The sequence below is a fragment of the Dasypus novemcinctus genome, chromosome 21 (genome assembly GCF_030445035.2).
Source record: "Dasypus novemcinctus isolate mDasNov1 chromosome 21, mDasNov1.1.hap2, whole genome shotgun sequence".
NCBI classification, from domain to species: domain Eukaryota; kingdom Metazoa; phylum Chordata; class Mammalia; order Cingulata; family Dasypodidae; genus Dasypus; species Dasypus novemcinctus.
This window is the reverse complement of record NC_080693.1, coordinates 76,823,396-76,847,234: the sequence shown is the minus strand read 5'-3', so window position 1 is coordinate 76,847,234 and position 23,839 is coordinate 76,823,396. Positions and strand designations below refer to the sequence as shown.

Genomic DNA, 23,839 nt, shown 5'->3' with positions numbered 1-23,839 from the left:
ATACTGATACTTTTGAAGAATATAGTCTTCTCCCTCCACATCTCTTTTTTAAATAGAAAGTTCCTTCTATTTTGGTTTGACATTTGCTCATGGTTATACTGAGGTTGCATTCTCAGTCAGGGTGCACAGGTGACTCACTGTCCTTCTCAGGCTCTCACCTCTGGCGCACCCAGTGTCTTTCTGTCCCCTGTTGGTGATGTTCATTCTGATCACTTGTGCCAGGGGCTGTCCACTGTATAATTACCATGTGCTTTTTTCCTTCCTTGTAATTAATAAGCAGTCTGTGGAGAGAGACTTTAAGGTCATGCAAATATCCTCATCAAAATCTCTTCCTAGCTTTAGCATCCAGGAATCATTCTTGCCTGATTCAGTCCCTACCCTGATGGTTACAAAATAATGATTTTCCAGGTCCAGTACTCTCTCCACATTTGCCATTTGGCTCTTGGCATTTCACTGTTAGCAGGAACTCTCCCTTCTCAGATAGGTAAATAGATGTATAAATAGAACACTAGACATATACAAAGTTATATATTATTGGCATGGACTCAAGAACTCTTAATTATTCAGTGGCATATAATTCATCACATGACTCGCTAGTTTGGTGCTCAAATTGCCCAGATTTGGCCAGTGAGCACCCATTCCATTTGGCTCCTGTGTCCTTACACAAGCACACAGTTATGGTACCATATCCCTTGAAAAGATTATAAGCCCCTTGAGCATATTAATACGGTGACCTATATATGATAGTACCTCAAATGTGGGGGGAGAGGGAAGGACAGCTTGTATCTATTGGATGCTTTTTTAGGTCCCTTCCCGTGGCTTTTAGGAAACATCTAGAGTGCCATTTAAGACACTGCAACCCAAATTGTTTGATGTTAGGAACTTTGAAGTGAGCAGGCACTAGAAGCTCTACTGTTTTGTTCTGAGAAACACTGATGTTACGTCCTCTCTGATCTTTCTGTCTTTTTGCCGAGCCCTGCTCTTTTTGTTTAGGAAGAAGGGCTTAGCTGATCAATACCCATCTTTGATATTGATGTGAGGAAGATTGAATAAGAACCATCTAGCGGATATGATTTTTGCCAGGAATTATAAATTCAAGTTTCTGTGGGAGCCAGGAAGGAACCCAAATGAATGACAATGGTCAGATGCTTTGACATGGTAAAGGGACCATATTACACTGGAGAGCCCATTCCCTGCCTTTAAAGTGGCAGCTGCTTCTCAGCTCTAGCTATTTTTTTGCTGTGTAGTAATTCAGGTGTGGAGTTGCCATATCTTCTCAAAACCATTCCTAACTCCAGATTTTAATGTAAAAATGATAAAAATCTCCCAATCTTTAAATCTCATCACGTAATTCCAAAAATGTTAAAGCACATTTAGGCTAAGTAAAGCACATCAGAGGTATGCAAGCCGAGTCAGCCAGTTGCATGCTGCCATTTTGTGGTATCTAATTACTTCAAGGTACAGAGGCAGGGAATTAACAGTTGACTTTTCTGAACATTTCTGGAGTTATAATTCCATAATTCTGTGGCTTCTTATGCAGAGGAGGAGAGCCATTACCCCTTAGAGTTCCATTCTAGAACAAAACAAGATATAAAATCCATACATGTAAAACCTAAACCATTTTCTTTTGATACAAATCCTAAGTGTGTAGCTAATGGTACCTTTAAAGGCAACAATTCCCAATGTCTTACTGGATCCCATTTTCCTGGAGATGTGGTGACATTTGTCAATGTTCGGAGATGAATTATTAGCCTCTTCCCTGGGGCTGGGCAGTGGTGGACTGTTAGGATGGCATATCCATTTTCCAACTGGCCGAGCCATTTCTGGGAGGAACATCTTCAGTATGTGCGGTTGGTCACGACTTCACAAATATTTCCACTGAGTTATTACCAAGAAAACCTTCGCGTTATGAATTTTTGTTTTATTACTTTGTTAAAGCAAATGCTCTCCAAGAAGACATGCGGTATTCCACTCAAACACTAGGTCTAGAGCTCTGTCTCTCGTTTTTTCTCTCCTAAAGAAAAATCGTTAAGAAATGCCGTGTTATAACCCATTGCGTTTTTTTTTTCAGATGTGCATGGGCTTTTCTATCCTGCTTCTCACTATGGATAGTGAGCCTAACAGGTCTTTCGACTTTCTAGAGAATCGAATCAAGGCCACTGGTTCATGTTTGGAATGGATCTACTGGTATACGGTTGACTCTTAGCTTTGCTTTCTGAATGTCTCCCTTGTCTCTTCTTTCTGGAAAGATGGTCCTAGAAAAGCAAATCTCATATAGGATTTTATTTCAAGTCCTTCGGCTTTGAGGGCTTTCCCTCAGTAGATTTGTGTCACAGTGGAGTTGCCAGAAGTACCACGGTGCCCTTACCCGGTCAGGGCAGGGCTGGGTGCTCTGGACATGGGCCCACATCTCTACCCTCTAATCTTTACGCTCCATTTTCCAGGCACCTCGACATGTCCTTTCTGTGGCCAATCGCATCCATACCCTTCGGCACACTGTCTCCTGGTGTCTCGCTGAAAAGGGCAAATGAGTCTCCCTGGGCGCCAGTTTTTGCAGACTCAGCCTCGCAGGGCGCAAACCTGAAACGCAGTTGTTCATGCCCTGTGTTGACTTTTATTCCCAGCCACAACTGGAGGCCAAAATTCATAAATTTATCGCCAACCGCGACAACAGTTTACTGAGTTCATACGTTAAGGGAAGGGGGAAAAAATGATCGCCTGACTCGTCGGGTAAAAAACGGACAGAGAAATAGATGGGCAGATTGTAAGCCCGGAGCGTGTTTATTAACATCTGTGGCCGGCCTGCCGACGGTGCAGGCGTGAGCGGGCCGTGTTTGTCTTGGAGGGTTCGCCCGGAGAGCTCCGCGGTGTGCTCTCCGTATATATACAAGCAGGCATCTTTTTAACCCACCCGAGACCAAGGGAGGGAAACAAGGGCTTTTCAGAGGTGGAGGACGGCAGATCCGATAGGGGAGAGCTGAGGTGGGCACCCAGCCGTGTTTACAGTTGGGCAGTACGGTGGGTGGGCCACAGCTTGTGACGTACTTGAGGCTTTAAAAAACGATCATAAATCTGATGGGTGTCAAACAGTTGGCATTTTCTTTTCCTTTCACAACCAGGTTTTGTGTGGACCCCCCCCAATTTTTTTTTTTTTTTTAGTAACAAGAAAGGCTCTAAACTCCCGTCAAGAGTGTCCTTATAGCCCTGAAGTTGGCCGGGGCTTCCCAGGAGGAGTGGACTCTCGGTGGAGGGCTCCGCACGCCTTGCTGGAGGCGATGGAGCGGGTGCCCCACAGCCCTGGGCTCTGCAGCTTGGCTTTACCCGAGTTTTGGGGCGGCCCCGCTCGCCCTCAACCAGCCAGGAGCCCCTCCACGCAGCTTGCTCTTCTGCCGTAGTTAGAAGAGGGACCAAGGCCCTGATCTGCGCGGCCCCAGGCTGGGGAAGGATGTGCTGTTGGTGGCCGCCAGCCATGGACCCTCTGACTAGAAAGAAATGTGCTGGGGATGTCCTTTTAGCAGGCGGTTTGGCTCGCTGGTACCTCACGTCTGAGGTGAGCGCGCCAAAGAAAAGGGCACTTTTTGTGGTCAGAGCCTGGGGCTTGGACGAAACCCCTGGACGGAGGGAGTGTGTGCCTGTGGAAGGCGTGGCCCACCGAGCAGGAGAAAAAACCCCCTGTCTGTGGGGAGCCTGGCGGCCAGGCCGCGCTGCTTGGGGAACAGTGAACAACTGTTGGAAAGCTGGCTTGGCCCACAGTCCAGGTGTGCCCCGGCCAGCCAGGTGTGTCATCCTCTGGACAGAAGCGCCTCGTGCCCACTCCAAGCCCGCTGCCGCCCACCTCTGCCCACCCGGCCCAGAGCTTTCCTTCTGCTCTGGAAGCCCCTCTCCCCCATTCAGGGTCACTGTGGGTCTTTGGAGACTCGATTCCCTGCTGTCGTGCGGGCGGCGGCCTGGGGGGCTCCGTCTCTCCTCCTCTGGCCTGCGAGGCTCACTGCTTTTCAGGGCTTTTTTCCTGGCTCCGGGCCACTCTTAACTGCTTGGCCATTTGGACAGAGTTGTTCAAGGGTGTGAAACCATTGGGGCCAGAGAGGGAGCCTGGGGCTCAGCAGGGTGGGATTTCCCTGTGGGGAGTGGGTGGGGATGGAGGTTTGTCCCTGGTGGGGACCCCTGGAGGAAGCCCAGCCACTGCGAGGCCAGTACTTTTCCATAGGTGGGTGGGGCAGGGAGCGCAGGACTTTGAGCCCCGGCAGCCTGGCAGCCCAGGGATTTTCCAGGCTTCCCTGGGTGGTGGCAGGGTGGGGGAGGGGTGATCCCAGCCAGGGACTAGGAAGGAATCAGGAAGCTTTTATTTTGTTTTCTGTTGTTGGTTTTTTTTTGAATTTTAATCGAAACTTGGCTCATGATGATGTCATGTTGCGTGGTCATCAGTACCTTCCCAGAACTCAGTCGGCCAGAGGAGATGAAGCAACATCCCATGATTCCACTCCGTGCCTTCCCAGATGGCTGTCGGGCTTCTCGGGCTCTCTTCATTCCCTCTCTTACTTTGAGGTCATGCCTGCAGTTTGTGAAAATGAGTGTTCCATTGGCTTATATCCTCTTGGTTCTGTGTTCCCTCAAGTCTAGTCTTTTTTTTTTTTTGTAAGCCTTTTCCACTTTCTATAGCATGGCCTTGGAGCTGGGGTCTATTCCAGTTCTGCAGAAATAGGGCCGAAAGCTGGCTCCTGTGCTGATGCACACGGCTGGCCTTGTCTTGATCTCCAGGTAGGTGTCGGCCTCAGGCCGTGGCCTTCAAGGAGCCTTGGCTGGCACTTCCCGCCGCCATGTTGTGCTGCCTCACCGGAGCTCCATCACGTGTAATTGTGCATTTTGTTTATCGTGTGTGCTCTGTGGCCATGCCTGGAACCTCAGCCATGTGGGGGGACCTCATCGCCGACGTGGCCCCAGTTCCCAGCAGCATACGCACATCGTAGGTACCTGATGGGTATTTGGGTTATTACCTCCAGTTGAGGGCTGGGAAGGGGATGAGTGGCACCTCAACCGTGACTGCTGTTGGGTGCTGTGCCCTCTGCCCGCCTGTCCTTATGCTGGCTCCGATTTGTATTTGCCACCCCTGAAGAAGGGGGAAAAGGATTGCCCTTTCAGTTTCAAGCTTGATTCTTGATCGTGCAAACTTACCGTTGCGATCAAAGGTGTGGGATGATGGCGTGCTTGTTTTAGGTAGAGATGAAAATGCCAGTGGGATCAAGAGTCTGTTTATTTGTTACAGTGATTGTTTTGATTGCAAGGACCAGTAATTGCTGGAACATTTTTCTTAACCAAAAACTGATGAAGTTGGCAGTCTCCGGGCATCTTGGCAAGTGCCTAAAAGTGCTGGGTTCTGATTCGGTGTTGATATATGATAAAGCCCTGGTTCCTTCTGCCCTTGGCCTTGTGGGGCCTGCAAGATGAATCACTTTGTGATATTGTCAGCGTGGCACTTTCTGCTGAGGGACTCAGAGGACAGACGTGTTTTGTCACTCTCCATGGAATCCCGTTAATCGACAGCTGGCTTTTAGTCACAAAAACTCAAATGCTTAGATGTTGGGAACTTTCGTGTTTCCTCCAAGGATTTTCTGATAGCCAGAGCCTTCTTGCTGAAAGAAAGGTCAGGTTGGGGAGTATGTCTGTGCAAGGGGCTCAGGACACTTTGAAGGGAGGAGAGCACGAAGCCCTTAGACTTCAAGGTCTAGCTGCTAACGCCTGTGCTGGGAGACCCGGTTCTTGGCCTGGATTTGCCTCATCCCTAGGGCTGTCTCTTTGCAGGGAAGTTGGCATCCTTATAAAGACTGTAGATAACCAGAAAAGAAAAATGAGCAAATGTCTAATTTGCACATTTTGTATGAACAAAATATGCAGGTGATTTAGTGATCTTTCTTTGATTTTTGCTTTTGTCGTTAGTGCCCATCTGTAAATGAACATGAATGCGGCAAGTATATTTGCATTTCCTGCCCTGGAAGAAAACTCAGGAGTGCAAAATACAATAAAAACTTCCCAGTGCTGTCACCAAACTAGCAAATTAATTTACGATGACAAATGACCAACGTTTACAATAGAACTATAGAGGAAACTCAGATTCAGGGTTTTTCCAGTAATTAAGGCTACCTCAATATGAAGCACCCAAGACAATGCCAAGGAGGAAGTTTTAGGAACATGGGTGGAAGGGAAGGGAAAGAGCAGGGTTAACCTTTCCAGTGCCTCCTAAAAATTTTTGTGTCTTTTGCCATACTGGTATGTGTACTATTATTTTCTTAATTTTTTTCTATATAATTTCACATATTTTATTTAAATAAAGTACTTTAAAAGGAAACTCTTTAACCCTGCTGCAAACCAAAACCCAGCATTACTTGACTGACATACACAGAAGATAGGATGAAATCAGAAAAATGATTTAAAGTTTAAATGTTGTTTGCCCAATGCTCAGAGTCTGAGAATTTTCTCTCTTAAAAAGGGAGATTAACACGGGCATGCGTAGCTCAGTGGTTAAGCTCCTGCTTTGCATGTAAGAGGTCCCAGGTTCAATTCCCAGTACCTCCTAAAAAAAAAAAAAAAGGGAGATTAGCAAGAGTTAAGAGCAATTCTTCCAAAAGGGAAAAGCCTTTCTGTGTGACTCAGGAACCTAAACTGAGCTCAGGTATCATAGAGGATATATTGTGCATATTTTGGGGACTGATCTGGTCCATTCGTTAATCTCGTGGATGCAAACGGGCCCCTGAGAAGCTACGTGAGGATCTTCATCACACTGCCAGTTAGCAGCAGAGCTAACCCTAGAGAAGTGGTTGTTAACCAGGTAAGGGGTGGGGGGACGATTTGCTTCTGAGGGGACATATGGCAATGTCTGGAGATATTTTTGATTGTCACAACTGGGAGGTATCACTGGCATCTCCTGGGCAGAGGCCAGAGATCCTGCTAAACTTCCTACAATGCACAAGACAGCCCACCCCCTCCCAGGAAAGAATGATCTGACTCCAAATGTAAAGTGCTGAGGCTGGGAAGTCCTGCAGCAGGTAAAGCCTTGCTGCCCGCTGGTCTGCCCTTTTCCCAGTGCTCTTTGCTGCCTCTCCTACTTGATTGCAAATGTCATCTATTTTCAATGGGCTTTAATTCCGTAGCTATACACCAAGGAGTGGTTGGGAGATGTATCAAAATTGTGAGGCTCCTAAGCCATTTAGAGATAAAAGTTAACAGCCTCCACGTTGCCCAAACACTTTCTTGACCATGTGGTGTTACATGCTGCCTGTTAATCTTTGGAAACAGCCTGGAATCTGAGGGTGGCAGAACACGCCCTCCCCCCTCCCCACTGCCTACACCTGGGACAGTAGAGTAATTCATGCCTGGACTCAACAGAGGAAGTCTGGGGCCGTGGGGTTTCTTGAAGCTCAGAAGGGTTTTACAGTCATTCAGCAACACGAATGCCCAAAGTCACGAGAGACGGATTCATCATGGACCGTGTCCTAGCAGGGCAGTAAGATGAGGCCCCAAGTTCTTAGACCCAGTGAGAAATTCACAGAAGCCAGGAAGAGGGGAAGGCAGATGCTGCGGGGCCAGCTAGGTACAAGGAAATGAATCTGAACCCAATGATACTGGAGACCAGTGGCGCTCAAGCTCTCGGATGCCTGTGTTTTTAATTAAATTCCTGAAACATCTAAGGCAAGGGGCATGCCCAGTCTCCTCCCCCGTGATGAATTTGACCCTTCGCCTGTTTATGTTGCTAAAACTTTGCTAGCTCACGTCTTGGTTTCGTGCGAGGTCCTGCAGCCTTGATGTGTGCATTGTGGAGTGAGGCCATGTCAGGTTTCCGCCGTAGTCTCGGCCCCTGGAGGAGAGGAAGCCTTTACCGGCAGGTGTGCCCCGTAAGGGACTGCTTGGACCTGTGCCCTGCGTTTCGGAGGCTGTCAGCAGGCGGATAGGTCTCCCGCTTTGCGCTCCGGCTGCCCTCTGCCTCTCTCCCTGGCTCATCCTGTCGGGGGGCCTGCCGGGGTGCGGCCCGAGCCCTGACTGGTCCCGTGGCTAAGCCTGGATGTGATGACTGTCCTCTTCTCTCAAGGGTGTCCTTTCCCCGACTCCTGTTTGAGTAACTGTTTCTGAAAATCACACTCCACACGCTACCCGGGGACCAGTCATGCCACATGGTTGGAGGGCCCTGGCTCGGGCACCCCGGGCTGCCCAGGCCTGAGGGGGGCGGCCGCCCTGGGCTCCGGAGCGCAGTCAAACAGCCTTCCTGGTGGGCGCTGAGATCAGCGGACCCCGCCGGGGAATGCCTCATGCTCCCGAGCGTAAGGATTCCGGTTAGAATTTTTAAAAAATATCTGCACGTTCTTTTCTGCTCTCAGTTAAAGAGCCTTTTTCTTTTTTTCTGTTAGGATTTTCTGATAAACCCAAAGTAGCCGGGCAACCGTTGCCCACACACGGCTTCCGCAAGTAAAATAATCATCCTTTCAGCTCACGGCTTGCCTTTCTTCTGAAATCGCAGATCTTTTTTTCCCCCCAGCTCGGTTCTCATGTGTCTCCAGACATCCCAGAGAGACAGGAAGGAGGAGGGATGATTGTCCCGATTTTGCAGATGGGGGTGATAGAGCGGCGTAAATGCTGGGCCGGGCCTTGCTGCCCTGCACTCCCCTGGGGCCCCTCTCTCCTGACTCTGAGGCCAGCCCAGCCCCTCCCTAGTGGCCTGGTTTGAAAATGCCTTCTGCCCATCGTGCTCTCCTTGGCTATTATTGATCACCACTGTCTGCCTTGGGGTGTCTCTGCACCAGGATCTGTTTACAGATAAGGGCGCCCATGCTCAGAAAAGCCCAGAAAACAATGAAGTTTTGATCCATGTGACAACACGGATGAGCCTTGAAGATATCATGTTGAATGAAATAAACCAAAAGGACAAAAACAAAAAACAAAAAAACCAAAAGGACAAATATTGTATGATCCCCCCGGAATGAAATAATTAGAATAAAGAAATTCAGTGTTGAAAACTAGAATGTAAGTTACCAGGGTTTTGAGTGGGGAGTTAATGCTAAAACTGTACAGTTTCTTTTTGGATTGATGAAAAAGTTTTGGTAATGGATGACAGACATGGTAGCACAATATAGTGAATGTAATTAACAGCACTGAATTCTACGTTTAAGTGTGGTTTAAAGGGGAAGTTGTAGATTGTATATATGTTACCAGAAGAAAAATTTTTAAACAAAAGCAAAAAAATTTGAACTATACAACAAAGCGAATCTTATTGTGAACAATGGATTATAACTAACAGCACAATTGTAACAATGTTCTTTTGTGAATTGTAACAAATGTAATACACTAAAGCAAGGTATTTATAATATATAAGAACTCTGGATTTTATATTTAAAAAAAGACTGCTGCCCAGTATTCTGTGGCTAAAAAGTACCCAGATGGCCCAACATCCTTTCTTTCCACTAAACCAAATAGACCCTGTGACAATATTAATGGTACACACTGGTCATCTCTCTTTTATAATACCTATCATAAAATTCTAGCATTGTTTTTTTTAATAAAGATTTATTTTATTTATTTCTCTCACCTTCCTCCCCATTGTCTGCTCTCTGTGTCCATTCGCTGTGTGTTTTTCTGTGTCCACTTGCATTCTCGGTAGCACTGGGAATCTGTGTCTCTTTTTGTTGCATCATCTTGCTGTGTCAGCTCTCTGTGTGTGCAGTGCCACTCTTGGTCAGGCTGCACTTTTTTCACATTGGGTGGCTCTCCTTACGGGGCACACTCCTTGCTCGTGGGGCTCCCCTATGTGGGGGACACCCCTGTGTGGCATGGCACTCCCTGCGCACCGCAGCACTGCATGTGGGCCAGCTCACCACACGGGCCAGGAGCCCTGGGTTTGAACCCTGGGCCTCCTATATGGTAGGCGGACACTCTCTCCATTGAGCCACATCCGCTTCCCTCTAGCACTGATTTTGGTGTCATCTTTCCTACTACGTCTTTATCCCTGGGAAGCCTGGGACCTGCCTTTTCTTCTTTGTATTTTTGGTGCCTCTTCTAAGACCAGGCACATAGTAGGTGCTCAGTCAACTGAAATACCTTTGCGGCACGTAAGTGATTTTAGGTAGAGGTCTGTGCTCGCCTTTGCCTTGTGTTTTGTTGTTTCACGATTGCCTGGGGGCTTTAGAAAACCCCCTCTGCCCTGAAGGCGCGCCGTGCCCCGTGCCTGCTGCGACCCTCTGTGGTTGGCTGCAGTGTGGTCCTGATGGAGTCCAGGGGCCCGGCAACGCCCGGGGTGGTGAGCACAACCCTCCCCGCACACGTCACTCCATGCCCTGGCTCCCCATCTGTCATCTGCTCGCCCCTGGACGTGGAGGAGACCTGGGAGGCGAGGCTGGCGTGCTCCGTGCAGCCTCTCCAGTGGAGCTCGTTTGTCTTTCCATGAGAGACTTCCAGACCTGGGCAGCCTGTTTGTGTCAAATGCAGATCCCCACGGGGGCCGCCCACAGAGCGCCAGAACTTGGTGAGCTCTGGGGAAGCAGGGCCGGAGGGATGCCCAAGGGCTGTGTGGCCACACTCTCATCTGCAGGGACTGACACCTTTATGTACCATTTAAATATCCAGATCCCCTGTAAGAGTTTGATGCTGGGGGAAGGGGGTTAGAAAGGTTTTTTAAAATTAACATTTACATAGTATATATTCTCCTCCCCACACTTTTAGGTGCTTTACAAATATTAACTTATTTAACCCTCAGAATAGCCTTATAGGCAGGTGGGTTCTTCTGTTTGTTTTTCACACATGTGGAACTTGCAGCACAGAGACATTAAGGCGTTTGTTCAAGGTCACGCAGCTTGTAAGTGATGGAGGTAGACTTCATACTCGTCTGATCTAGCCTGATTCTGAGTTCTGCTGCTTTAAAGATAAGTTTGGCAGCCACTGAAAGAATTCAGCTCTTATTGCCCCCTGACTCCTAAGTTTGCAGAAATAGCAGCATCACATTGGGTACTGCTTCAGGAAGTCGCTCTTCTCTGGTCATGCAGGGCACAGGTTGGGGTGGGGAGCCACCTGGGGCAGAGCTTGGGCAGCGCAGTGCAGCCCAGGGCAGCGGGGGGCTGGGCGTGGGGAGGGGGAGAAGGGTGCAAGGTGGGCTCACCGCTGCCTGTGACCATTTCCCTCCCCTCCAGCCCGACGCTGCCCCACCCCCACCCCACCCCCACGCCATCTCAGGGAGGCGAGGGCCACCTTCTCCCCCAGCCTCGGTGAACGGCTCTTAGGTGGGGATTTGCCAATCAATAAATCAAGGCCCCTGAAAAACGACCGGGGGGTGGGGTGGGGGCGGCACACCGGCATTCCCCCTTCTTCTTGATTAAAACAAACAACATTGTGAAATGTCAACCTGTCAGTCGCTTGGAAAGTTTGCGGCATGGAAAGGCGATTACCCAAATGGCTTTTTAAAAGTATGAGAATTTGCCTGGCTGAACAGTTTTTAATTAATGCTGCGAGCTAATGTTAATAACTATTCATAGCACAGAGAGCTGGGCTTGGGGTGGCGTTTAGGAAACTTTTGGTATCTCTGGCAGAGGCAGAATGTTGACCTGGCCGGCGTGGGGGCCCTTGGCAGGCTTCGCGAACCTAGGGGACGTTAGGGCCTGTTGGAACGTGGGGGTCAGAGAGGACGAGGCTGTGTGGCGTGCAGCGTGGGCTCCTGCCCAGCACGTGTTTTGTGTTAGCATGTTTCGCTGCTGCTCGGGCTGAAGGTCTCCCCGAATGCGCCCCCTCTCTCATCTGATGAGCAAACCTCTTGGGATTCTTTGGGGGAAAAAATGTTACTTGGGGTCACCACATTTCAACTTACCTCCCTGATTTTCTGTGATCTCATTTTTCCTTAAAATATCATTGGAAAAGTGTGTTTGGGTTGAGCATTTTATTTTCCATTCGAACACGGTGAAACCGAGACACGGGGGCTAAGGCTTGGCTGGAGGGTGGTGGCGTGGACCTAGGACACCTTTGTGGTCCAAGCTCCGGCGGGCTGGGAGCAGGCTCCGCCACAGCGACGCCACGGTCGTGCCAGGGGATGCCCGGCCCTTTTTACCGATGGGTACGAACACCGCGTTCACGAGGCTCAGAGAAACGGGTTTAAGTGAGAAAACCCCAGGGGCTGGTAAACTTTCCATTTTCTCTTTAAAAAAGCTTAGTGGGATGGGCTCATCTTTAGGCTCATGGTAGAGACTCTGCTCAAGGAAGAACCAAGGGAGAGCTCAACGTCGGATCAATGTTAGCGACTCCAGACGGAAGCTGATTGGGAACCACTTGAGCAAGTCCAGCTCTTCTGGCTTAGCCACGTTGGCGCTTGGTCGTTGTTGGGGTGGGCTGTAAACGCTTATGGAGTACAGTGGGCCGCAGGGCGTGACACGTTGTGTGCTCTCAATTAACTGTGGCTCCTCTTGTTGATGATTTATACACTGTGCTGAGCTCTAGGAAGTCCAACAACCGTGAGGCCTCCAGAGCCCACCCTAAAGGAATGCAAGAGCTCCTTGGGGGAGGAACGATGGACAACTCATCCTCCCACCCCTGTTATCTTATGTTTAGTGCCACCTGTGAGGTACGAGCAATAAATGCTGTGGCTCAAGTGTGAGTCATCCCTGGAGCTGGAAAGCCAGGTGGATTCTCAGGGGATGTGGGCCTGGGGCTGGCCTTAAAGGAAGGGTGTTGGGGAAAGGCAGAGCAGGTGGGTGTTGCTGGTATGAGATAAGACGCTTGTAGAAAGGTCCTGAAACAGGGCAGGAGAGCAAGAAGGAGAAGGGTGTAGGTGGCCTGGGATTTCAGACGGCAGGGTTTGGTCTGTCCATGGAAGGCAGTAGGGAGCCAGCGACAATTGTTGAGCAGAGTGTAGCCGTGCTCATGGCAGTTCTAGAGCGATCAACTGGAGAAGCTATATAGACTGGACTGGAATGGGCAAACTGAAGACAGGCAGAGCAGATGGAGGATTATTGCAAGAGTGGGAGGCAGAATAGCCAGGGACCACGGAGTTTTTCCCCTGGAGCCACCAGACCTTGGCTCAAATGTTGATTCAACCACTTACTGGTTGTGTGATGCTGAGCAAGTTTTAAATCTTTCTGTACGGCTGTTTCCTTATCTAACACATCAGGATCCAAACATTCATCCATTTGTTCAACCCAATAGGTGCCGATCTCATAAGGGGGAGCAAAATAGACTAGCTTCCTACACTCAAGGAGCTTACAGTCAAGTGATCATGTATACAAATAAAAGTGAAATAAACCAATAGGGTAATGTCAGATTTGGTCAAGTGCTGTGAAGAACACAGGAGGTTGGGCTGCTTGGGTGGCTTATGTTACAGGGTCACCAGGGGCGTCTTTCTGAGGAAGCACCGTCTGAGCGGAGACTTCGAAAGTGAAGTGTTAGGGTAAGGAAACAGCAAGTGCAAAGGCCCTGAGACACCAGGGAGCCTCGTGCTTTCGAGTGCATAAATAGAACCAGTGGGTAGAAGTACAGTGGACAGGGTGCAAAATGGCACCCTTGATGGTCGAGGAAATTAAGTAAGGTAACCTATGTAAAAGGCCTGGACACAGGAAATACTCAATAAATGGCATTACTATCATGAGAACATTGGGGATCTGAGGTTAGTGAGGTCCTGAGCTGTTATTGAGGGTGTGGGAATATGAAGCAGAGGACGGGTAATGCACACCATTAGCAGAACTGGCTGGACGTGGCGATTGACTAGATACTAGAGGACTTGCCTTCCGGGTGACAGAGTGAAGCCAAGTCCACCGAAATGGGGCAGTCCAGCAAGGGGTGTAGTTGCGGTGAAAAGAAGGGATTCCAGTTTGGAGGTGGTGAATTTGAGATTATGAAGGGAACTGCATCAGCCTGCAAACTGGGGCTTCAGAGGCAGGTCAGAAGCAGGGGTTCTGGGCATCGCAAAGGAAGAGGGCAAGGAGGGGAATTCAGCTGGGCCCACAATGAAGCTCCAATTTGTGCCGGCCCCAGGAGGAAGGGGGGATCCGGGGAAGAGGCGAGGAGGGGAAGCCAGGACCTGGGCACCTGGGGAGGCCGGCCCGGCCGAGGATTCCCAGGACCCTGCTTCTCAGGCAGGCCCAGAAACGCTCTCTTTTTTGAGCTCACATGGGCTGCAGGCTGCTTGTCCCTGGCAGGCCCCTGCCCTGAGCTTCCAGCCTGGAGTTGCTGGACAGGCCAGGGGAAGCGTAAGGGGCTGTACATCCTGAACCACAACGACGGTGTAACGGCCCAGGCATCTGGAAAATGCCACGGGCAGGTCTGTGCAGCCTGTCATCTGGGGAAGATTCTTGGTCAAGTTCACAGTTCAAGCCAATATTGACTGTCTCCTTCAGTGGAAAGTGCTGCTCTCTGTCAGGGAAGTGCGCAGCCACCTCCGCGCTCGCCCTGCAGCCTGTCCGCCTCCCGCCTCTTGTCTCACTTGGCTCTGACCCTCCCAGAAGGTCTCACCTTGGGCCCCGACTTTGGAGCTGCCCCTGATTTCCAAGCGGCTTCTGATTTCGCAAACGATCCAGCAATTTCTATGCTTACTGTTTTTTAACAATTGCATGTCTGGGTTTATATGTAATTAAACCCAAATGCATGCCCATTTGATTTTTATTCTTTTTTCAAACTACCGTTGTTGTTTTTTTTCCTTCACAAAATAATACCTTTTCGTTATAGACATGTAAAAATATGAAAACGGGTCACCCATCAGCCTACGGCCCAGAGCTGCCAACATTTTGCTTTCTCTTTCCACGTTTGTTTTTCTACCCTATACAGTTCTTTTTAACGGTAATGGCAATAGCTAATATTTATTGATTACTTACTGTGTGCCAGGAAATACACTCAGCTGCTGACTATACAGTTTAATCTCCTACCAGTGACCAGCCTGTGATATAGAAACCAGCACAGTCCTTATTTTAAGTCCTCAAATGGGAACAGCAGCCACGGCGGTGGTCACAGGTCTGGGGGCTCACTAGGGGCAAATACTGGTCACTACTGCTTTCCCCGTTGTTCTTTTGAGGAAAGGGATGCCCAGAGAGTTGTCCACGTTCCACAGCTAATAGGTGGCCGGCTTAGGATTTTAGCCTTGGACTCTAATCCCAGAGCCTGGGCGCACGGCATGGTTTTTTGTGCAGGTGACATGATTTTAACCACTTACTACGGGCTTTCCCCCGTGTTGTTCCTCTCTCACGTTTTCCCTGGCTACTTGGGGTTCTCTTTTTTGCCTGGTAGGCCCGTGGCTCAGGCCATGGATGGCTCTGTCTTCAGCAGGATGCTCGCATCACGGTTCTCTGTTCAGGAGGAGGGACTTCTTACGTGGTGCCTCCCTCCTCCTTCCCAGGTTCCTCAGTGCCCTCGGACTGGAGTGGGGGAACCTTGTCCCCGAAAGCACATGCTCGACTCGACCATTTCGGAATCGGGCTCCAAGGTCTGGATTCAAGTCTGTTACAAAGCGTGTGATCCAGCTGTCAGTACGTTTGCCCCTTCCCACCTCCCTTTCAAGCACTCCTAACTGGCTCCCCTAGACACTTGTGTTTTTCATTTGGAAAGTTGTAGGACAGAAAAATCATGCAGAAAATACAGTTTCCTGGGACTCCCCATTATCAACTCCTTGCATTCATGTGGTACATTTATTACAATTGGTGAAAGAATGTTATTATAATTGTATACCCCTAGACTCTTTACAGGCTAGTCCCGAGGGGAAAAAAGTTTCATTACTTTAAGGCAAAGGCAGTTGTTTCAAACGAGGTTTGTTTTACCATGAAGTCATTGTCCTTGGATAAATAGTAATGACATATATATATATATAAATATATCTATATATGTATGTGAATATATATACATATGCATAGGCATACATGTATACAGGCATCCCTAAACAGGTACAGACACATGTATGTGCACTTATTTTTCAGGTGAGATTGTCCACACACAAAAAATATATAACCCAAGGTGGAGCCTGGTTCCCATGCCACTTTGATTAAAGGACAAAATACTCTCTTCCATACACAAACCTGGAAGAGCACATACTTTTTCTCTGAGTCGGGTCAGTCTCACGTAGGGGGACAGCTAAATCATTTCATGGGCAGATCTCCCTGGTTGTAAAGGTGGAAAAGTTGCCTCAACCTTTGCACACATTGCGTCTTATTTCCCAGCGTTTTCTGCAGTGCCTGATGAGGTGCATGTGCTAAATTCCTCTATATTGACTGTTGCGGTGCCTTCCCAGCCCTGGGCGTGTGCTCCTCCAATGGACTGACTTAGGAGTTGGGGTGGGGAATTAGCTTCCCCGGGGGAACCCCCAGAAAGGTATCAAAGGAAAGAGAGGAAAAAGCCTGTTGCCCTGCCATAATGTTTGTTTTTGTTAGATGAAGGATAATCCTCACTTGGTGTCAACTTGTCCTGGCATTGTGGTAATTCTTTGGTGATCTAAGCTGTTTAATGCGCTAAGGAGATGGGCACCGAATTCTGTTAATAACCGTTTTGTCTTGAAAGATTCCTTGGAGAGGAAAGAAAGAGGGAGGGAGGGAGGGAGAGAAAGAAAGTGTGTTTAGAGAAGTGTTCTCCAAGCAAACATTTCAGAGTTGGGTCAGAATAATTAGAAGGTAAATTACCATCTGGGAATGCCAATCCTTTTGTTTACCTTGTATTGAATGTGTGCCAACTACTGAATCCCTTGATTCGCCGAGGCCCCAAAGTTTCTTCCTTATGAAAAAATATATTCATCTCTAGGTGTCCTAGCTGGTCCTTGACTTGATTTTAGCTGGAGTTGGGTAGTGCGTGGGAAAGATCATTGGCCTGTGTGCCTGCCTAAGAGCCAAGCAAGGACGGGGCGGGGAGGGGCCTTTCCTTCCTCCCCCAGCGGGAAAATGAAAAAGATAAATAAGCCTAAATCCTGACCTGGGGGCAAATCCCAATAAAGAGCCGGGTTAATTTTTCCTGCCGATCCAACCCCCGAATTCATTGTGAGAAATTAGACAGCTCTGCCACACTAATTTGCCAGAATCAGATTGTATAATTAACTTTTATGGGCCCCGGTGCGATGAGCGCTCGGGCGATCCTGCTCTTTGGACTTGGGAGCTGCTGCTCTGTCCTGCCAGACTGCGTTTAACAAACACGCGGGGGAGGAGGCCGCGCAGGCTCCTGCCTGGTCAGAAACAGGCCCAGAGCTCCGGGGCCTTGGATGAACTTGCCTGGAGTGGAACAGAGAAGCTTGCAGCAGAGCTGCGAGTGCAAGGGGCAGCTGAGGGGAGGCAGCCGGGAGAGGGTCTCCTAGAAAGGACGGTGGGGTCCTTCGGCAGGGGTCTCGGAAAAGGCTGGAAAGTTTGAAGCTTGGAAGGAAGTGGGTCGGTTCGGGCCCAGATGATGGCACTTGTGGCCCTAAACGTCCCTGTCTTCCTGAACCCCTTCCTCCATTAAAAAAAAAAAAAAGTAAGAATTAAATTTCACAATTGCATTGGTGTAAGGACACATAGAGCGTAGGGTGGATACATTGTTATGTATGCTTTCATTTTATAGGCATCCTTGATTGGTGTAAGGACACATAGAGCATAGGGTGGATTCATTGTTACGTATGCTTTCATTTTATAGGCATCCTTGATCCTTCTGATTTTATAAGAAATTAAAGTTGGAATGTTTCGTGGCCCCTAAAATAGTGGGCGCCTCCTGCACCCAATGGATTCATGGGCCTTGGGTAGGTTCTGGGAAGTGTGACCTGGGGGCTTGACCTCCTGAGCACAATTTGCCCTGAGTTGTCCGAGTTGCTCCCCCGGATTTTAGACCAAATAGAAGGCCTAAGAACCCTCCCACAGTGCCTCTCTTGTTCTTTGCAGTTTAATTGGCCAAAGAGGGGGCTGGCTGTCCTAGCCCAGTTATTCTACCCCCTCACCCTCCTCCTCTTCCATGGGTGGCATCGTGTTGTCAGCAGCCTAGGGCACGAGGCCCCACCTGGGGAAAGGGTGACACGGGACTGCGCCTGGTCCAGACCCGTGTCTCCTCGTGGCCTCCACCACGGCGCAGGCTGCTCCGCCTGGCCTGGCCACGTCATGGCCACAGGAATTTGGGGCCAAGAACCCTAGGTGGTGGGTGGCCCGAGGCATCTCTGGGGATGACAGGGAGGATGGGGGGTGGGAGGGGCCTGTGGGGGCTGCAGGGGCCCTGCGTGGTCTCCAGCACCCTCCGAGGGTGGCGGGGTGGCGTGCTGCTGCTGGCCTGTTTCCAGGGAGTGCCATCCATCCCAGGACAGCGGGGGCACCTGCCGGGGCAGAGGCGTGTGCAGCCGCGGCATGTGCAACCACCCCAAGGCCGGCTGGCTGTGGCAGAGGCCCTATCCCGACTGGGCCCCCAGCCAGGTCGGGCGTCTCGGGTGCCACTGAGCTGACGAGGGAAGCAAAGAGAAGAAAGACCCCTCCTTCTGTTGAGGAGCTGAACGGAAAGAAGCCTTCTGTGAGTGCAGTGAGCTTAGAGGTACATTTCAGGCTAGAGGTCAGATGGCCTCGAACTGGTGGATTACGGGAAGGGGCGGGGCCGCTGTCCCTTGGGGTATGAGTAATGTCTTTCTCACCCATCTGGCACATCAGAAGTCAACTGGGCTTGTCTCCTGGGCCTCCTGGGGAAGCGGTGGCTGGAGAGCGGGGTGGGGTGAGTTGGCCTGAGGTTCAGGGGGGTGCACAGGAGGATGCCAGAGGGGGTGTCCTCTAAATCCCCACGGCTCCGAGTGTGGTCTGTGGACCACCAGCGTTGGGTTCGCCGGGGAGCTTGCCGGAATGCAGAGGCTCAGGCAGCACCCCAGCCCTACAGAGCCTGAATTTTAACAACATCCTCAAACTCAGAGGTTTGTTAGGCTTACCTGGGGCCCTTAAAGCAGGCCTCGCCCTACACCAATCAGAACCACAGATGCCAGGGCAGTTCCAGGCTGGGCCCTGCCCAGGGCCCACCGACCTCACTGGAGGGAGCGTGGCAATCCGCGGTTCTGCTCACAAACCCACCCCCTCCGTTTTTAACATTCACAATAAACTTCATTGCAGATGATGATTTTCAATCACATTGTGAAAGAATGTGCCACGTAGCCTTATTTCTATCACTTTAGTGGTTCTTAAACTTGGTAAAAATTATTTCTTTATTTTTTTCTTTTAAAAGTATTTTTTTACTTATTTATAATTGCAAAATTAATACTGATACATTTTGTGGTTAAAACACACACACACACACAAAACTCATATCACACATGTCTTCTTGCTTACAACCATTGCAGGTCAGTAGACGTCGCGCTGTCGTTTTCTTTTTACCCATGGCATGGCATTTCATGGCAGACTATTTCATGATTATGTTAACTGTTCCATGTTGATGAACAAGCTTGCTCCTCTCTTATGACGAGGTTTCTAGCATTTGCCAGGCTGCCGGTTAGGTTCCTAGTCTTGCATGGCTCTTTGGGGCTGAAATGGCTAAGGTTCTTTGCATTCATCAAGAGCCTTAAACCCTAAACCGCATCGAGGCTGGTCCTGGGATAAGCTCGTGGGAATGGTCGAGGAAGCCAGGCCCTGCAAATGTCCGTCGCTGCTGGCACTGGGGAGGGGACCGCCGAGGTGCAAGCAGATCCCTGGCCCCGGGTGAGCTGTGGACCCTGTCCTCAGCAACTCCAGAAACCACCGGGGCCGTCCAACCCCGGTGTCTGTGTGTGCCCAGCGAAAGAACAAAACGCCACCCAAACAATCCTTTCTCTTGTGAGTGAAGGTTACAAGTTTTCTATTTCACATCTGATGGCATTCTTTTTCCCTTTTCCCTTTCTTCTCCCTGTTTTCATTCGCCAACCGAAGGGGCTAGAGTGATTTCTTTGAGCCTAATGATGGGGAAGCGTAGAATAGGGCTATTATCTTTAAACACCTTTTGAAATACTACCCTTCCTGGTGTCTGAATTAGGTTGAACTGGGGTCGGATTTAAAGCTTAAATATCTCTTTTAGCAGCAACAGCAAATATGCTGAGAGCTGTGTGCATTTGCTCAATAGTTATACAGATGGTATGAAACAGGCTTGCTCTCCTCAAACCTACAAGGGGATGTACAATGAATAATAATGTAACTAATATTAATTGAGTGATTAAGTAGGGGCTGGGCATAGACCTAGATGCTTCTTGTGCATTTTGAATTCACATATACCTAAAGGTCAGAAAGTATAAAAATTCAGCAATAGTATCAAGGGAGTTTTTGAGTAAAAGTCCTAAAAAAGAGAGAACAAAGGGCATTGGCAACATTATTTCGCAGTAAAAGTCCATTGTGACTTTAAGTTTTCTTATAACTTAAAAAACACTCTCTGATGTCATAGGCATTTCCAGTGTAGTTTATTCTAGGTTTTTTTTATTATGGTAATAAACCAGATTTCTTTGGAAGCCTTCTTTAGTTAGCTATGACTAAGATGATACAGGAAATGGCTTTCTTCCTTAATTCTGAATTAATGTGTTTTATCCTATATTGAAGAATAAAAAACTACTAAACTCCTATTATTGCCTAGGACTCAGGGATCATACTGTCTTTCTGTTAAGCTGGATGATGAGTTTCATATCTGAGTCCCCATGTAACTCTCCCCTTATTCTTCTAGGTGACATCAGAGGTTTGTGGTCAACAGAGGTGGGTGTTGCGAGTCAAGGAAGAAGGAAAGGATAAGAGGTGAGTTGCCCATGGTCACTGTGCACTGCCAGCCTCCCCGCGCCTCTTCTTGCTTTGGGGGTTCGGCTCTTTATGCGTATGGCCCTCTCGTCCTGACACCCCTGCCCTGCCTACCCAGGATGAGCAGTGATGGGCAGAAGCTGTGCAGTGAGCCATCATAGCAGGCCTGGAGATGCGGGTCAGCCCGCGTGCTCGTGGCCTTCCTCAGATGCCCTCACTTCCATCTCTTAGCACCTGATAGACCCGGCCTGGAGCTGAGGAAACCAAGGCCCCGTTGTGGGGGGAGCCAGGAGTCTGAGCCAGGGCCTGCACCTTCGATCACTGTGTTCTCGTGCCATTTACAGGGAGAGCCGGTTGTCCCAGCTTCCCAGGGCCTCCTGCATCTGCTCCTGCCACCGGCCCTTCCCACACAGAGTCTACATCAGGGGCAAAGGTCTTGTCGTCTGCAGGCAGAACCACCAGGCAGGTGACTTCAAAGCCGGCAAGTCCAGGAGATAGAGGAACAGGTGGACTGCACCTGCTAGCCTTCAGGAGAGCGATTAAACGGGATATATTGGCTGTCCCAAATGTTGCCGTTCGAAGTCTCGTCCTAGTCAAGCAGGGTGTGAGGCCAGGGTGGCTCCCTGACTGCAGGGACTGGTTTTGCCAGTAGATGTCTAGACTGCCCCAGCCCCTGGCAGGTGTAGCTGGGGCCTCCTTCTGGGTACGCTGTAGTGATGCCCACGCAGCCGAAACCCAGAGCACGGGCACGTTTGGAGAGGATGGAGCATCCCTGCTGTCCTCCTGAGCCTGGTGGAAGGAGCACTGTCAATGAGGCGCTGAGCTTTGGAACAGGGACCATTAGGTTACTGAGTTGCTGCCATTGGACTTGCAGAGTGGGAACAAGTGGACCTGGGAACCTGCCAGCCTGGCTTCAGATCCCAGCTCTCCTCCTTCCTTGCTATGGGACTATGGGCTGGTGACCTTCAGTTCTTTGGACTTCCCACGTCTCTAAAATGGCTTTACCCAAGAGGGCCCCCACCCTTCTGTGAGGTGAAATGAGAGGGCGCCTACTTCAGAGTCTTACACTGTGCCTGGGGCATGTTAAAGTTGCACCGAGTGCCAGCCGTGATTTCGTCTGGCTCACTCTGGACGTGACCCTGGGCATACATGAAGCTTCAGTTTCCTCATCTGTAAGATGGTGCCAAGTGCCCTCTCCCCAGGGAAGGTTGAGCGTGAAATGAGGTTACACAAGTTAAAAGTTGAGTCCTAACAGATCCCCATAGTCCCCTCATTTCTCCTCTTCCACAAGGGTCAGTTAGAAGGAAGGTGGCTGATGGCTCCGACTCCTCCGTCCAATAGAATGCTCAGTCCTGACAGTTACCGACAGCAATTTCCAGATGTCATCCTTCTCTGCCTTTCTCCCAGCCATCCCTCTGCTCTTGGCTTTCATAGCCCAAGCTGGGATACCCACAGGGGGCTCCAGCGTTTGGACTTCCAGTCTTTTCTCCCCAATGTCATCCCATTTGCGCCCTCCCTAAGTCTCTTTCTTAAATCTGGTATCCATCAAGTCACTTCTTCATGAAAACAATGTCATGGTTCTCTGTTATCCCAGCAACTCAATCTCCTGGAGCGTTCAACCTTACTGCCATCACTTCCACTCACATTAGCATCCCCTTCAGCCCAGCTGCCCTGCTTGGTGTCCTACCCCTAAGACCGGGGTGCATGGCCGTCTTAAAACCTGCGACCACCGAGACCCTGGGGAGTGGCTGCCCCTTCCCCTGGCCCGTCGTCTCACCACTTTCCTCTCTCAGCTGCCCGGTCCATGGTGGGTTCTGTCGAGAGGCCCTGCCTGCACTTCACTTGCTTTCTTGGCACTGCCTCCCCGGCAGGCGCCTGGGAGCCCAGGGCTGGCGGGAGGGGTTCTGTTACTCGGGCGTTCCGGGCACCCCATCCCCTTGTCACTGCTCTTCCTAGAGGCTTAGACGATGGTATGGATGAACTGGCTGGAGAATGGGCTGGAAAGAGAATCGGCTGTTGGAGTTATTCTTTAGCTAATGTCTGGATTTGGGCGACTGGTGGGTTATGTATGGGGAGTAGGGGTGTTCATGGGTGACTCGTGGGGAACTTGCAGGGACATCGTGGGCACTGCCTTTCTGAGACAGCAGAGCAGCACCCTTACCTTCGCCAGCCCTCCTTCCTCTATCCCCAGGTGACCCCAACCTGAATGCCAGTTCTGTACGAGCCACACCCCCTTCCTCCCTTCTGAAGGGCAGCAATTCCTTGTTCACTCATGCATTCATTCATCTGACAAATATTTATTGAGTGTCTACTATGTGCCAGGGACAGTTGTAGGCATTAAATGGGACCTGGGATATGACATGAACAAAAAACAGCTGTGACCTTGACCTCGCACTGCTTCCTTCTAGTAGGGAGACAGAGGATGAACAGTGAAGACAGTAAATTAGTAACTTACCTATCGAAGAAGGTACTTTTATTATGGAACAAAAATAAAAATAGAGGAGGGAAGAAGACTAAGGTGTGCGGGGAGGGAGTGGAGGGCAGGCTGCAGCGTCACGCTTGGGGGACACCTCGTTGAGAAGGTGGCATTTGAGCACAGACTTGAGGAGGGGAGGGAGTGAGCCAGCCAGTGTTTAGGAAAGAGCCTCCTGAGCAGGGGAGCTGCTACTCCAAGGCCAAAGGCAGGAGGAAGCCTGGCATATTCGAGGGACGAGAACGCCCGGGAGGGGTGGAGGCACTGGGGCATTGAAAACGGAGCCCCTTAGGGATACCTGCACCCTGCTTTGGGAGACTTCTCTGGGCGAGGGCCATGGCCATGGCCCCCTTCTGCCCGAGGAGGCCTTGGAAAAGAGGGTGCACGGTTGAAAATGCTCCAAGAGAGGAAAGGGCCCTGGGAGATGCCGGATCTTTACCTGCAGGCTTCTCCCAAGGCTGAGGGCATCTGAATGCCTCCACCAGGCACGTAACCCTAGGGTTTCCTACCCAGCTTTCCTACCCAGAGCCTCACGTTCTACTTCCAGGTGGACCAGTCGCCCAGGTGGAGCAGGTGCGTTATGCTGGTATTAGCATGATGCTGGGTCCCGGGAGCAGTGCTCATTAACCAGAATATTCTGCTCTTGCCAGCTTGCGTTTATTTGATGTACTTTCTTTCTAAGAACTGCCATGTGCATCACCATCTA

At 50.0% G+C, this 23,839-nt stretch overlaps 1 protein-coding gene across 1 annotated transcript in view; it reads left to right on the top strand.

Moving 5' to 3' along the window:
- The window catches only part of LOC101438891 (uncharacterized), a 145,986-nt gene that overhangs the window by 105,689 nt on the left and 16,458 nt on the right, over window positions 1-23,839 (top strand). Inside the window, exon 3 of the mRNA XM_058285015.1 lies at window positions 20,593-20,660. Within this exon, the coding sequence (XP_058140998.1) occupies window positions 20,593-20,660 (68 nt within the window). The remainder of the gene's footprint in view (window positions 1-20,592; window positions 20,661-23,839) is intronic.